Genomic DNA, 17,314 nt, shown 5'->3' on the forward strand with positions numbered 1-17,314 from the left:
TTACCTGTGGTTCTTATTTGATAACTGTTGTGTGATATATTTTGTTATGCTAAGGTTAAAACCTTTCTTTTTATTTTAGATAGAAAAGAGGAGATGAAGGGAGATGTCATTCTGTAAATATCTTTTTTCTATTGGTTAATGAATAAGGCACTGTTGGCCAATAGGAAAACAAGATAGGCAGGACTAGTAGAGAAGGAGGAGAGAGGAAGTAGTAAGGAGGAGTCAGCATTTAGAGACTGGAGAGAGCAGAACGCCAGCCCCACTCTCTGGTAAGATGAGACCATTTGGAAACACTTAGATTAATAGAAATGGGTTAATCATTGAGACAGAGCTAGCCAATCACAAACTAGTAACGGGACAACAGACTTATATCTAATACAGAGTATCTGTGTGTTAATTGGGGCTGGCACCATGGTGGGTCCAGGCCTGCAGGGAAAACCTTAATCATAACAGGATTACACTTAGCTATTTATTAAAATATTTCCTTGAATTAAGGCCATAAGTATTTTCTCTTATTTTTATAAAAGAATTACAATCAGGTTTTATGTTTATGCTTATAATCTTGAGTAAATCTTATATATTGTAAGCTTTATGCATTGCATTACATGACTTCTTCAGTAATTATCTTCTTTTCATCTTACTTTACTTAATATATATATATATATGGAGGCATTTTGTTTAATTATATGGAAGTGTCAAGATTAATTGCCTTAGCTTTTTACTAAATCTAAATTTTTTAAAAAAATTTTTGGATTGCCTAGGTTCACTGAATCTTCATAATAATAGATTTCAATTAAAATGTTTATGGACTGTTGAACATAATTAAAATTGAAGTTGTTATAAATTTAGGGTCAAAGAAACATTAAAGCATTTGTTTTTAAGCCCAAAACTCTAGCTCTTTGGTTAATATTATAAGTGGAAATTCCTGAAGCTTATCACTCATGAGATAATTCACCAGACATCACTTAGGGTTGTTTATAATTTATTATTATAAAATTATTTATTCTTACAAAATAATATAAAGCACACTAAGGAAGACATAAATGGCCATCAGACGAATTTAGAGAAAATGAGGCACATGCTCCCTTAGGCCCTCATCTAGTGCAAGCCCATGGGACTAAGTGTAGTTATTTGTGATGAAATGTGTAAACCCTTGCTAGGCAGGGAGGCTCATTACTGATTCAGTAACTCGAAGTTTATACTGGAGGCTGGTTGCCTAGGCAACGGCAACCTCTAATGAAAATGTAGGAGTGTTCTAGACACTAAGAAGGAAATGGGTATTGGGACTAAGTGTGAAAAGTTCAGCAGTTCCTGTCAGTGAGTGGCAAGAATCCTTCTGACTCAAATTTCTTAGACTGCCACTAAGAATAATCCTGGAAAGTAGTTTTCACAGATAGCAGGCCAAGCCTGCTCTATTAATAGTTTGTGTGCAAAATCTACTGAGAGAATATAAAATTGAAGATATTTATCTCCCTGATGATTCAAATCAGATAATCTGAGTTATGCTATAAAAAATACCATCAACATTTATTAAGTTTCACATGTATGCTTAGAAAATGTTGTCATTCTCTTGCTGACTTTATTAAATAATTTAGAAAAAATTAAACAATGATTGTTTTTTAAAAGCTGTATATAACTAAAAAGTTTGACTTATACTTAGTTATTAGTAATAATTTTAGATTTCAAGATGTTTATAGTGTTTTCTTAATTTTATGCTTATTTTATTAATACAGTTATATATAGTTTATGAATTATCATATATCCATATAAATTCATTTGTTTTATTTAATCCTTTTTAATAATATTTGTTAAGCTAGTGATTTCAGGTCTGTCATGTGTTTTATAGTATCCAGATAGCTTGATTCATGTATTACTTGTAACAGCTATGTTCAGAGATCAGGAATGGATACAAGTAGACAAATAATTGGATTTTCTCTTCACTTTAGGGTCTGACAATAAGAACTTTGAATTTCTTCCACATATTATATGAGTTGTAGTCTGTCCAGAAAAATGTGAATACAAATACCTCTTACAAACTTGTGGCCTCAGACTCTCGATCCTCCTGCCTCTGCTTCCATCCCTAAGCACTGGGATTACAGGTGTGAGCTCTCATACCTGGCCTATATTTCTATAGAGAGCAAAGCAAAACAAAACAAAACAAAACAAAAAAAAAACAAAACAAACAAAAACAAAACAAAAACCCTGAAAGGCTACACCAAAACCCTGACAACAAACATTTTGGGTAGCAAGAATTTGAGTGTTCCTCGTCACTTGCTGTCTTGCTTTATTTTTTAAAGTTTTTTCTTGATGGGGTGTTGAGATAGGGTCTGATATGTAACCCCAGCTGGCCTCTTGCCGCAGCCAACTCCACGTGACATCAAGGCTTATGCTACCACTACCATCTTGACATCATTTTTCAAAAACTATTAAATCCATACACTATTTTATAAGGTTCTCACTTTAAAACTCTATCTCAATATCTACTTAGAATTTTTTTGAGAATATATAAAATAGATCAATATCACCATAATAGTGATCAAATGTGCTTCCTTTATCTGCTCAATAGACTCTAGGTTTATATCTGCTTTAAAAAGTGCTCTGCATTCAAAAAAGAGAGGTAACAGAACTGACACTATCAGCAAAATGTGTTTCCCGTTTTACAATGATAAAACACAGGGGTGTCATAATTTTTATGTCATTTTATATTTCAATGTATGATTTTAAAAAAGATTTTTCATGTATAACAATATTCGGTTCTCAAGGCTATGAAAAAGGTAGGGAGGTATGACCCTCACTTTAAAGAGAAGGTGCTTGAATTAGAAGAGGTAGAGGGGTATGTCCAGGGTCTCACACTATTAAATGATAGTGTTAGCCTGTTCAGTCCAATATGGCAGCCACTAACCACACTGAACTATGTAAGTTAAAATTCCTTAGAAATCAGTGTGTTCTCTAATTGCACCAATCACATTTCAAGGACTCAGTAACCACATGTGGCCAATGGTGAATACTCTGGGTAGTCTAGACAAAAGTTTCCATCATAACAGAAGCAGTGTGATTCCCACTCCAGTAGCATTTTCTGCTCATGTGGTGGGTTTCCACACCCTTGCATTGCCTTCCTCAAAGCAAGGAAAATATTATATGGTCAACTTATTCCACACACATGGCTTCTGAAATACTTCAGGGGAAACTACTTTGTGTGGCTTTCATCTTAGCCTTTGAAAGGGCAAATTGCAGAATACAGCATCTAACGTACAAGTATCATCCTGGGGAATACCCTAAAGTGGGTGTATCATGAGCTCACACAAGTCTATCCACCATATAGGTGTACGTGCTGAGTACTACAGCAAACAGTCTAATCAAAGCATATCAGGCTTACTAATGGATTATCCATAGCTGAGTATCCATGCTTCCTGATAGATGGATAAAAATTTGTGCTTGGTGTGTTGGAATCCGACCATGTGAAACACAAGTTAGTATTTCAGTAATAAATAGTACCATATAAAACTATCTGTTTTATATATTAAACCTATCAAAAAAAAAGTTGAGTTGCTTATGTACAATTGCACATATCAACTCCCAGTAACTGTGTTATCGGCATAAGACCTATGTGTTACAAGGACAGCTAAAACTTCCAAAATAAATGAGGGAAAGGCTCAGATTATTTACTACATTAACCATGTGCTAAACACAGCATTTCATAGTGTTCTTCATTTGTACTTCAGGTTGCTTGGAACTGAAAGAAGACACTATTGAAAACCTTCTTGCAGCCGCGTGCCTTCTTCAGCTTCCTCAAGTAGTAGAAGTATGTTGTCACTTCCTCATGAAACTTCTGCATCCATCAAACTGTTTAGGAATCCGAGCATTTGCAGATGCTCAAGGATGCATTGAATTAATGAAAGTGGCCCATAGCTACACCATGGTAAGGAGATTTCATAGTTAAAAGGTGGAGTATTAAGCTATAATATCAAATGCTACAATTATGATGGCCTTTAACAATGGTTTAAATATTAAGGTATTTATATGATTGCTACATTTTCATTATTGAGTATTATGACATATAATATTTTATAATCTCAAGGTACATAATAATATTGCTCTTACTTTAATTGTATGACATTATATACTTTATAGACAATATTGATATGATTGTTGACTTTATGGTAAGAAAAATATTTTAATTTTTAAAAATTTTAGAATTATATTCCTGTTTTCTCAGTATTTTTCTATTCATTTCTATAAATGCCACCTTTATCATTTTTTCTATTTCTCTTTTAATAAATCAATCATTTTATATATATATATATGTGTGTGTGTGTGTGTGTGTATTTCTACTCTGTGTTATTTGTGAATATTAATCTTACAGATATATTTGACAGTTTTTAACACTTATTTGTGTCATGTATATTAATTCATTGATAATTTTTCTTCAAGACAAAATATTTATAAACAGACACATTTAGTATGTTCTTCATGAATTTAATTTTCTGTAATATTTTTATAATTCAAAGATTTAAATAGCATGTATAACAGCAATCAACAAATATTCTTGGAATCATTCAAGGGTATTATGTTGTTTTGGGACAATTCTCACAATACAGAGATCCTTTTATCAGAATTATAGGGATTGTAAAAGTCCTTTATATTGTTTTCCTTATTTTTAAACATTTAAAATATTTCTGTTTGGTCTGTGTGTGTGTGTGTGTGTGTGTGTGTGTGTGTGTGTGTGTGTGTGTGTGCACAATTGATTACCTAGTTTTGGCAGAGGTCAAATGTCATTAGACATCTTGGAATGGTAACTGTAGATGATTGTGAGCTTCTATAAAGTGGCTGGAAACCAAGCCTCCTAACAATTCTCCTAACCACGTATACTTCTCTATGTCCATGAGTTATATACTTTAAGTGTGACACTTTTTTTTGATGATTTTTTTTCATATTACTTCCCAATGCATATGTGGCTCATTTCTTAGACATAATTGTTATGATATACAAACCATCAATAAAAATCTGTCATATTACTTAGTGATATATTTTATTTTAGTACGTTTTAATGTTTAGACACAAGTAAATAAAATGTTATAGATTATTTCATTATCAAAGCAGTAGAAAATTATTTATAGTTAATAAAATAAGATTTCTTGCTACATATTACAAAGCTAAAAGGAAAAATCATTTTCAAGTCACTAATGAAAATCAACAATTATTATATATTTTTAAATTTTAGAATTTCCATATTGTCTAATCTTTATAATATAAAATTTTATGCAAATTGTAAATTATATAAAAACTAACATATCAGGAGAAGCCTGATATATTATTTTGTTTTTGAGTTCTTTGGAAACATTCCATGATAGGGCACATCGCTATATTTGAAATGATATGAACCATGCAAAATCAGTGTAAACAAGTACTTTATCAACCACAATATCCAAGTCCAACAGCTGTTATTTATTTGGGCATGTTTCATTACAATTTAGAGCTCCTGGCTTACCTTAGTCAAAGAACAATATGCTGCCATATCAAGAGAGATAATGGTCCCTTCTGGTCTGGTTTGAAGTTATTAATCCGGTAATAAAAATTGTTTCCCATGCAGCTGTCTGGGATGTCACTAGTTTATTTGAGAAAGTAACATTATTTTCATATCATTTAAATCTATAAAATCTGTGAATGCTTTTGTAAAACAATTAAAGGTTTCTAGGTATGATATTTTGTACTCTGATGCCTCATTGAAAGTTTATCTTTTAAACTGTGAATAGATTATGTGTTGTGCCAAATCTCTTTTAATTTAATTTCCAAAAATTTAGAAATGTGAAGCTACTCTCCAATTGTTCAAAGTTAATATTTAAGAAAAGAAAAATTGTTAGCCACTTCATTTTCATAATCTTTTCCCGTTGGATCCAATAATTGAAAATTAGTGGTTTATATGTGGTGTTATAATATCTCATTAAAAATTTGTCCCTTATCCCTGCCTATACTACTTATTTTTCTTCTTTTCCTTTTTATAAACATATTTCAGCCACACCCTGCCAAATTTCATGCTCTATCTAAATTATAATTAATGTACACACTCTCAAAATTTGTAATGGATTTATTTAAAACCTATAGTCTAGTATTTATTTATTTCATAAAATTCTTTTAGAGATGAAGTTTCCAACTCATACTTTAACATTACACTTTAATTTTTTGCAATGCATTTACCTTCCTTCTTTTCCTTAAAAGATGTTACTCATTTATTTTTGGACAGTCATTGATCATGTATAAATGATGTTAAATTTTTCCTATGGAAAGTGGCCCACCTTGACATGTGATTCATGCATAGAGCAGTAGAAAAGTTTGGCTACAAGTTCACCATTAGGCAGCAGTGTGAAACAGATTTTCCCATATTAATCTAATCTTTGTCCTATGAATGTAGAGACAGCAACAAAATTATTGAACCAAAGACTCACTGAATACCCTCCTAGGTTTCTTTATTAAACATTAGGTAATTATGTATGTTACATTTTAAATTTGGTAAAGTGCACTGTGACAAAAATCATTTGAACCACAGGAATGGAAATATTTTCATGTAATCTGAATATGCATGAAAACCTAAAATATAATATCAACAAACATGATTTCTCTTTGTTGAATAAAATAGGCCATGATGATGGAAAGGACTTGTATCAGAAGCAATAGGGTTTGTGTTTTTCATTCTTCATTTTAATTTAAGTAGTAAGGTAATTTTTCATATTAAATGGTATATGAAATATAATTTAGGTACTAGAGTGACAGCAAAGCAGTTAATAGCTCTTATCAATCACAGTTTGGTACACTGCTCCCACATATGATGGTTCACACCTGCTTATTACTTTATTGGAGAGCATTTTATGCCCGCCTGTCCTCTATGGTCTCCTGAACACAAGTGCACTTTCAAACAGCATTCACACCTACAATACAAAAAAGATCATTAAACATACATATGCATAATTTAGAATGGAGTTTCAGTAGCCAAAGTTAAATGGGATTTTTAAAACATGTTTAGTGTTTTATTCTCTCACTAATAGAATGTCTCTCTACACTCATAAGTCCTACCTGATGTCAAGGTTAATTCTGACTTCTGCAGATGTTAAAAATGTCCCATCGCAAGATTCCTTTCTCCAAATGGTACACAGTATCTTTTGTCAGGAAAACTCATTTGTGAAAGAAAAGGACAAGTGTTATTATGCCACAAAGGTGGTTGAAAGAATATATTTAGGGAAAATGAAAAGATAAGATATATTTTAACCCAGTATTGAATCACATAGGCAATGGAAATTATATTTGTAGGAAAAATGACATGTTAACTTCCAAGTGAGTCATTAAAATCTGTTTCTCTCATATTATAATATTATAAACAATCAAGGCATCTGTCAGAAGGTTCTTGCAGACATCAGTGTCTGTGCATAGTGTTTCTTAGAACAATCTAAAATGCACTGAGGTTTGAAATCATTAGTTTAAATCTCCCTGCCCTTTCCTAGACTTCTCAATGGCTATTCAAGACTCCAGTTACCTACCCATTCTCAGCTCTTTCAACTGTATAGTGTGAGCTCTTTCTTTTCCTAATCCAGTAATATATGGTTCAATCTCTTCAAGGTATAAGCTCAAAGTTCTTATACTTTTTAAAATATGATATCCCGCATTTAACTTTGGTAGTGCTGTGTTGGCATTGCTTTCAAAAGTAAAGGAATTTATGGCCGGGCAATGGTAATACATGCTTTTAATCCTAGCATACAGGAAGCAGAGGCAAGGGGATCTCTGAGCTCGAGGACAGCCTACAAAGCTAAACCAAGAAACCCAGACTCAAAAAATCTAAGCAAATAAACAAAGAAACAAACAAAAAAGAAATAAGCCATCTAAAACTTGCTTTGTTACATGCACTAATACATTCCACAGATACTTACCTTGGCAAAATTCCTATAATTCAATTTTTAGTTTTAGTTCATTTCTATTCAAACAAAATAAATACCATTATAATTTTATGATAGTTTCTCTTCCTTTTGATTTTTTTTGTGTGTGTGTGTGTGTGTGTGTGTGTGTGTGTGTGTGTTCGTTTCTTTCATAGGAACACTTTTAGTATAAGCATCCCAGCAGTGATCACTTTAAGGCCTAAGGACTCACCCATGCTAGCTAAATGCTCTCTCTCTCATCTCAGGCTACTCATTTTCTAGACATGGTCTTCTTGGGTTTGTTCTCAAACCCCTGATACTTCTACTGTTGTCTCCAAATGGCTAGAATTATAGGTGTGTTTCTAGCTATTCTGTGTCATGTTTTATGATTGAGCTTCTTAATACATTCCATACACTCTAATGGATATAAATGCCACATCGTTTTTTATTTATTTATTTTTATTTCTTTAGACAGTGTCTATCTTGAATATTATAATAAGTTAGATTATTAGCTGGGGTCATCCTTGTGGATTCCTGAGGATTTCCCTAGTGTTAGGTTTCCTACTAACCCCGTGATGGCTTCCTTTATCAAGATAATTTTATTTGCCCTCTCTGTCCTTGCCCCAACTTAACCTTCCAGATCCCTCATATTCACCTCCCTACTCTCCTACCATGCTTCTGCCCTCCATCCGTGCTCCCAATTTACTCAGGAGTTCCTGTCTATTAAAATAAGAGACAGTGGTGGATGTCATAAATCACCCAGCCTATTATTCAATGACAGTACATGTGGATGCCTTTGAGGTGCTTTGTTACTGCATTTCTGTGTTCCTTTTTCAGTTCCAGTCATGTCAGCTTTCTTATTTCCAGGTTTCTTCTTAATATACATAACATTACAGGAGAAGCTTTGTGTTGTGTGTTGCTTTCTTCCTCCAGAAAAATCCCCTACCAAATATTAATATTACCTTTTCCTCTGAGTCATTAAGATCATTTCTTGATGGTTTTCCTCACAGATATGTCTGTTCTCACTATTCCTATACAATGATGCTGCCGTATATTCCATGTAGGACTTATAGCTTATTGGCCTTATACTATTTTCTTGTTTTTGTTGCAGTTTTCTACTCCCATAACTATGTAGTAGGGACTTTAGTAGTATTTTTGTGTTTGTAAATGTTTTAATAAATACCTATACATTATAATGATTATGGAATGAAAATTAATGGCTGTATTATTATGCCGATTATTTTATTACCATGCTCCAGTTCAATAACATAGGTATGATTTTAACAGCCAATATATTGTCTGTTGACTCAGGCTTCATACGTTGAATGAAAGTAAATTATCACCTTTAATGCTGAATTTTGGGTCAGATACAAGTTCATATACATGCATAGATGGCAGATGTTATAAACAAATGATACATGAAAAGTTCCTTTAAATGGAAGATGCTTATTCTAATTCATACAGGATTTCTGAGGAAATAGATTTGCCAGTTATCTGAATTTTCCATAGCTTTTCTGTTTAAGCGTATTCAAATGTGTTTGGAATGTAGGGTTAAGGAGCAGAAACATAATTTATACAAAAGTAGGCTTAGACAAGCTCCCATCTACTCAGTTATGGAAGTTTTGTTAGGGATTTGAAGTGCTATGCTGAATAAAGTCTCAAGCCACTGAAAGTTTCTGAGCAATAAACGCATCCAACTTTAATTGGAGATGAGTAGTATTGGGCTGGCTTAATGATAAAGCAAATATCTGAAATATCTGACATTTAAAAGAAAGAAAGATTTTTCTAGAAGTTATTATTTTCCACATACATCTTGAAATAATGGAAATAAAATAGACAAAATGGGTAACATCTACTTCTATACTTGACAAATGAACAGTGGTTTTGTTATCATTATTCATCATATTGTTGTGTATATTACACAAGTTATATTTGTATGTATATATATACATAGTATATATTTGTATTTATGTATATATTATAGCTTGTGTTAGGTGTTGATATTTTCAGTGGTGAAGATTGAAACCAAAGTCTTTTACCAGCTAGAGAGAGACTGTAGCATAGCCTATTTACATCAAAATTGTTTTTAAATATATATGTATACATATATATTTCCTACCTTAATATTCATGTAAGTTATAACATTTGTACAAGTGATAAATGATGGCTTAGGATACTAAATAATTTATTCAAAATTAACAGTTGAGTTTCAATAGAATGGAGTATTAAATGCAGTACATAATATTTTATACAAATTTTCTATTTTAATTGATGTCTGGTGTTGTCCCATTACATTTCTGGATAGTCAAGAAGCAAGCATGACTGCTTCAGAAATATCAGTATTAAAATCTTCAACATAGGTGCAACTAAATAACTGGAGGAAGATTTATTCCTAGGTTAAATTATTTTTTTTGTTGTTGTTGTTTTCTTTTAAACTGCTGGTTGTTATTGCTGTGTTTATTCCATGCTCACTTTCCACTCAATGTAGCTAGTCCGACCTTCAAAACTTCACTAGATCTGTGCTGGGTAGAGAGAGTAGAAACGTGCTAATTCCAAACCACTTTGCTCATCAGTGGCTTTGAAAGGCAGAAGGGTAATAACTGGAGCATGAAGCCGTCTGAATCCGTGTAATGGTTCCTGCTCTTCAGTCTGGTAGCATTAAGGACACTTCTGATTGCTCACTTGCCCCTAACAGCCATTAGAGGAGTTTCTGGGCAGAGGACCAACTTTATTAATGTGCTTTCTGCTCTTGGTGTCCAAATACCGGACACTTCTCACAGTTACCAGCTTAAAAGCACACTTTTTATCTTTACCCATAACTCTGTTAAATCACGGTTTGCTTTGGAGGAATGAATGGAGTTTATCTGAATTTGCATCTTTTCCAACTTACCAAAGTAAAATTTGCTTAATTGTTTTTGTCATAGAACTATATACAAAGTGCGGTACGGGCAGCCTGGGTAGAAAGGACCTCCCTTTTTCTCCTAAGATTTAATTGTCCAATCCTTAAATTAGAATGGCAAGCTAAAAAATGTACCAATTGCCAAAGTTAAATTAATGACTTTTTCATTAACAATCACTATATGTATCAGATCCCCAGAGCTTATTGGACCCTTTTAACCAGAAGCAGATTAGTTTCTTTTGCGTTACTGAGAAAAGTTTTGGTATAGCTCATGACTTCAAATGGCTGATAATATTCGGTAGAGTGTCTCAGAATCCAAAAGCACAGAGATAGTATGACCAACAAATGGGGCAGGGCAAGACCAGGTATGACTATCAAAGACACATTCCCATTCACTTGTTTTGGAAAAGCAAACTCATCTCCTGTAGGAAGGACTCAGTTCAGGAGACAAAACATTCAAAACATGATCCCTGGATATCCTTCAAACTCAAACCACGACACTCAATTTATTTACTAAAGGTAGAAGTACACTTCAGTGGTGTTTTCAAATGTCTTTTATTGTTTCTGTGATGTTTCAAATATTATTACAAATAAATGCCTGTTCATTATTATATTCACAAATAAATCATCTGGTTCACTGGAATTGTTAGAATTCTATAAAATAGCCCTAGTTAGTATGTAATAACAAGGGTTAAATAATCAATTACTCCCAAAGTTCTTAAAGGCATTGTCCATTCCCTTTATCCAGGTATTGTTCAAATCTGCCTCATGTACCAGGCTTTTTCTTTTAGGCTACCAACCAGCTCCCAAATCATGGCACAGAGACTTATTCTTAGTTTTGAAAGCTCTGCCTAGCTTAGGCACATTTCTAGTTAGCTCTTTTAACTTAGATTACCTGTTTTTCTTTATCTACCATTTGCTTTGGGCTTATTACCTTTCTTCCTTGTGAATATCTTACTTTCACTACTTTTTGTCGGACTAACCTAACTTCTTGTCCCTGCTGAATAAACCATCCTCTCTTCTTTCTTCTCTCATTTTTTTTTCTTATCACAAGCCTATATTTCTTCCTATTTATTCTCTCTGGCTTTTCTCCTGCCTAGCTATTTGGCATTCAGCTTTCTATTAGACCAGCCAGGTACCTTAAGCAGGCAAGGTGAAACAGATGCAACACATTTTTACATAATTAAACACACATCTCTACATTGCTAAACAAATGCAGCATAAACATAAAAGTAACACACCATTTCACCATACAATAATAATATAATACAATAATCTTTGTCTGGTTAAAACAATATTCCACAACAAACTCCTTATCTTTATTTATTTTAAACATGGTGAGGAGTATTCCATTAAAAGAAGTATCCCTGCCTATCATTTTAAAACAAGGTAACAATCCCACCCAATAAGGAGGCAGGTGGGTTATAAGTGTAGTCTCTGGCTAAGTTATATGGTGAATTCAGTATAACCCTTAGAAATGTGGAAAGAACAGAGCTGAGAAAACAGGGCAAGAGATATAACCCAGGGATAGAGTTGTAATTTAGGACAAGGTCCTGGAGTTGATCAGCACAAGTATATTGATGATAATGTCCCTCGATATTTTAGTAGCTGATAATAATTATGGAAATTATAATAATATTAATTTCATTAAAAGTTATTCCATCTACATTTTTCCATTTCAAAGTTTTATTTCTTTTATTTATCTATTTTTTAAATTTTATCCATTTTTGAAACATTTATATTTTGAGAATTTTATATATGAGTACTACATGCATATAATTTCCTGTTGTAGGATATTTTTAACATGCATTACATTTGTTTATGTTGTTGAATATTTGTTTAATGACTCAAAGATTTGTAGCCTTCTTTTATTTTGCATTTGTTTAACTCTGTAAACTTTGCCTGCTTAAAACTCCTGATTGGTCTAATAAAGAGCTAAATTGCCAAAAAACTATGCAGGAGAAAATAATAGGCAGGGCTGGCATGCAGAAAGAATATGTAGAAGGCAAAATCTAGAGCAAGAAAATGAGAAAAGAAGGATGTCGGGGACAGCCACCCAGCCACATATGGACTAAAGAAGAAAAACATAGATATATAGAATTAAAAAAAAAGTAAAAAAAACATGAGACAAATACTTCTTAAAGAGAAACAGGATAATTCAAGTTGGAAAAGCTGGCTACAAACAAACCAAGCTGTGAACAGGCATTCATAATAATATATCTTAATATATTTATTTGGGAGTGGGTGGAGGGCCCCCAAAGAACAAAACAAACAAATACATTTTGGCATATCAAAATGGGGCCCAAATTTCTACTGAAAAAAGTGACGGGGATACAGCTCCTTTAAGAAGTTCTGCTTTGTAGCAAAACACTTAAATACACTTAAATAGCCTTTTGTTATACTGAGTAGAAACAGAAAAGGAAAAAAAAAAAAAAAAAAAAAAAAAAAAAAAAGCTGGTCACTCTGCTACAGGACACCTGCATTCCAGAGCCTTGGTTTTGAAAGGAGAGTTGTCACTTCTGGTCACATTCCTCCTTTCTGCTGCTTTCTAGGCTCTGTAGGCTTCATGTTGAGCTCTGAGGTATATGAAGAATGGGGTAGAACCAGTTGCCAAAGCCAAAGGGAAGGAGCAAGCTTTAGTTTTACTTTGTTCAATATTTGCTCACATGATCAAGAAAGGCTAAGAGAAACCCAGTCAAAGAGGTCTATATGGAAAAACCTAAACAAGTTACATGTGTTTAATATCTGTAGGCTTAGGCTTAAGAAAGAAAGAAAATGGGTATAGGCAGTCATAGAAAGAACTAGTTTAAACATAAAGTCTTTGAAGAAAAAGTAAAAGTAATAAAAAAAAAACAGCTTTGTAACAATGGAAAAAACACAAGGATTCTGGATCCTATATAGTATTGTGCTGATTTTGAAAAAAATTGAATGCTGATAAGCAAACAATAGCTTCTGACAGACATGAAATTTTGAACAGGATTGATAAATTGATCCAACCTAGCTACTTTAGGGCTATCTTTATAAAAGAGGTTAAAAAATATGTTACATAGGGGAAGAGGTTTTGCTTTTGTTTCCACAGGAAATGAGAGGCTGTATACTCCTTTGGTGTTAATATGGATTAGGTTAATCAGGAGACCTGAATCATGACAGGTGATCTCAATCAAGAAAGGTTACAGCTGGTCTTCCCAGAATCTGGCCATTGTCTCAGAACAATGGATGCCTTCATCCACAGACAATATGAAGCAGTGTAGAGAAGATAATGTCCACATTCCCAAGATGAGCTATTTTTAGTTATGTGGTGGGATATGGATGTTCGTTATTATTTAGGATGTATGGGAATTTACCACAAAAAGACATCCATTAATGTCATATATTGGCATTATATATATATATATATATATATATATATATATATATACTCTTATTTAAGATAGTATGCTTATGTATCTCATTTAATGGTGCAATGTATAATTAAGAAATTCAGGTTATTAGTGAATTAGTGTAATATTTGAACCAGTACTCACATTTGCTATGTTTTCAAGGATAAATTGGTATGTTTTAGAAAGACACATGTTTGCAAACACTTCTAAGTCCCACAGAATATAGCATTTAAATTGTTTAATATGTTTAATAACCTAAGGTTTTCATGGCAATGAGACACATCTGCTCCAGGCAGTACCCGTTTACTTTATAAAAAGATGATGGGTATAAAAGAAACTCCAAATGGATTTTACTTTCAATGTGGCAATGCTAGCCTTTTGGGCAAGAAACTGCTCTTGCATTGACCGCTGACAGTATGCTTTGCAAATTGCATATATCAGAAAAAAGAATGTTGAAATTTGTCAAGACAAAGGACAGTCCTAGATTCCTACTTCACAGAAGGATCTACCAGATATCTTGCAGGACACATAGAAAAGTAACATATGACAGGGTAAGTCCTTCAAATTCTTTGCTTCACTGAAAAGTTGGCCAGATATTCTAGGGCTGTAGGTCAAATATGGATGCCCAACATTGCAGAGGAAATCTGGGTGACTGTTCTGGCAGTCAGCTGTCTATGTTGTTAGGAAATATTACACTGTTTGGAGGTCATTGATAGAGTTAGACACTAAATACAATTACAGCTTTCCTTAGTTATGATAGAAAGTAAACGAATTATACAATTTTGTAATCATTAATATAAGATAGATAATGACATATTTTCTCAGAATTTGCTAACTATATATGGACTGAATAAAGTAAGTACAATTATTATTTGATAACTGGTGTTCTATATAGTTTTAATATGGTAAAGTTAAAACCTTTCATTTTTATTTAAACAAAAAAGGGAAATGCTGTGGAATATTAGTTTACAATTTATTCCACTTGTTTACGATATGGAATATTTATTTCATGTTGCAAGGATGTGTTGCTTTCCCTTTTGTTGCATTAGTTTAACTGTGTGAAGCTGTGTTACTTGCCAAACTAAAACACCTGATTGTCCTAAGAACTGAAGGGCCAATAAAGAGGAAGGAAAAAGGGTAAGAGAGGCTGGCATACAAACAGAACAAATAGGAAGAAAAATCTAGGGAAGGAGCAAGAAAACAAGGAGAAGAGGATGCCAGGAGTTAGCCACCAAGCCACCCAGCCAGGCATCAAACAGGAAGTACAGAAACTCTTATCAACAAAGATCAAAGATCATGTCATTATAAGGGATGACACAGAAAATATGGAATCTAGAACTCAGTACTCATCTCACAGGCAATACACTGAGTAAGAGAATATCTTTCACACGTAGCTGTTCATCTGAATTTTTTCGAAGCAGCTCAGCTGGTTTATTTTTCAGGCAGGTCTACTGCTCTTGGTTTCTTCCAGGTATCTCAGATAGTCTAAAAGTGTCTTACAGTACATACACAAGCTTGGAAAGATTGGGCCCCTTGAATCTACTCAGTTTTAGGAACTTCTGACATGTTAGTTGTCTGTTTCACGAGAAATACGATGCTTCCCTTTAAATGGAATTTTCTCCTCTGCTTAGAACACACTGAGTCTCAGTGACCATCCACCCAAATTGGAATGCCTTTCTTAGAGAAATTTTATGTATTATCAAACTCTCCCCTAAGAATTTTTGTTCAAATTCCCATAGATATGATCAGCTCACAGATACCATCAGAGAATTAACTTTGTGCAGTGAGTAATAATAGTTGACGCAGAAACTCATATCATATCTGAGCAAAGAGAATAAGTGTTACTGGAATACTAAGACACAAATTAGACACTTATATCATCCCTATAATATGTGTAATATTGTCAATGAAATTCTGTATTACAAAATGAAATAAATCAAATAAATTAGACAAAAGAAATGGATGCTGGCAGCTTGTGGATCAGTGTTTATAATTGAGGACTAATGATAAGTCAGATATAATAAATAGCAAGTATTAATAAACTAAAGGTTTTACCAAATTCAAGGTCAGAGGAGCTCTCCAATACAAAATCCATTCATGCTAATGATATTATAAAATATTAAAAAAAGTACCATTGATTTCTTAAAATATGAGTTCACTGATAAGTTTTCGATTGACTTTTTTGTTGTTAGTCAAATGTCAATTCCACAGGTCAAATTGTCTAGAAGTAATATCTGAAATGTACCATCCCAGATGCTCTGTGTTAGGAGAAGTACATTGCTTAAAAATATCTTTTAAGATTTATAAGAAAATTAGATATTCAAAATGTATTTATTTTATTTAATATTTATTAATTTTACTATGTATGTAGAATGCACATTTGGTCAAAGCAGTGTGAAAGAATTTGTTTAGTGGCAAGCATATGGGTTTTTACTTTCCACAGAAGACAGATTGGATATTAACTGTCTGATGTTGTACACTAAAAGGCTTATTAAAAAGCAGAGATGGTGTTTCAATCCTGCCCTCTGCTTAAGCAGCAAGCAGAAGAATGGTTTCCCCATAGGCTAAGATTGATTTTGACTATTTCTTTTGAACTATAATCAATCCTTCTACTTCTCTTCACTTTAAAAATTACTGTGAAAGATATTTAGAACAAGAAGATTCCTTAACAGAGAAAGTGAATTTATTTTAAAAAATACTTCTAAAATATCCAACTTATCAGAAAAACAAATAATTTCTAAACAGCATTTTATGAAATGAAATTTTACAAAATGAGATATTTTTATTATATGAATGAAATAGGATTGCTTTTCTCTTTCAGAAAGAAAACAAATTATCATCCCAACTTTCTCTAATACCCTGGTGTAATCAAAGGGGCCTGAAGGCAAAAGATGTTTGCCTTTCTTCCTCCTGACATATCTGATCAGAAAAAGATCCTTTCAAAGGGCCCTAAAATTAAAATAATATTACTTAGTATGGATAAAAATTCTCCAAATGAAATAATTTGCTATCATAGAAAATCACTTATAAAGTTTTACAAGGTATATTTTAATGTTTGTAGAGTTTGAAAGTGTTCTTGAAATTCTAGTGAATCTGTTCCTGAGCAGCAATCTGAAGAATATAAAAGTTCAGTA

General features: G+C 32.9%; 1 protein-coding gene across 1 annotated transcript in view; it reads left to right on the top strand.

Moving 5' to 3' along the window:
• The window catches only part of Klhl1 (kelch like family member 1), a 262,568-nt gene that overhangs the window by 105,320 nt on the left and 139,934 nt on the right, over nucleotides 1–17,314 (top strand). The window contains exon 4 of the mRNA XM_051195755.1: nucleotides 3,723–3,919. Within this exon, the coding sequence (XP_051051712.1) occupies nucleotides 3,723–3,919 (197 nt within the window). The remainder of the gene's footprint in view (nucleotides 1–3,722; nucleotides 3,920–17,314) is intronic.

This window comes from Phodopus roborovskii, unplaced genomic scaffold (genome assembly GCF_943737965.1).
Source record: "Phodopus roborovskii unplaced genomic scaffold, PHOROB, whole genome shotgun sequence".
Classification (NCBI taxonomy): domain Eukaryota; kingdom Metazoa; phylum Chordata; class Mammalia; order Rodentia; family Cricetidae; genus Phodopus; species Phodopus roborovskii.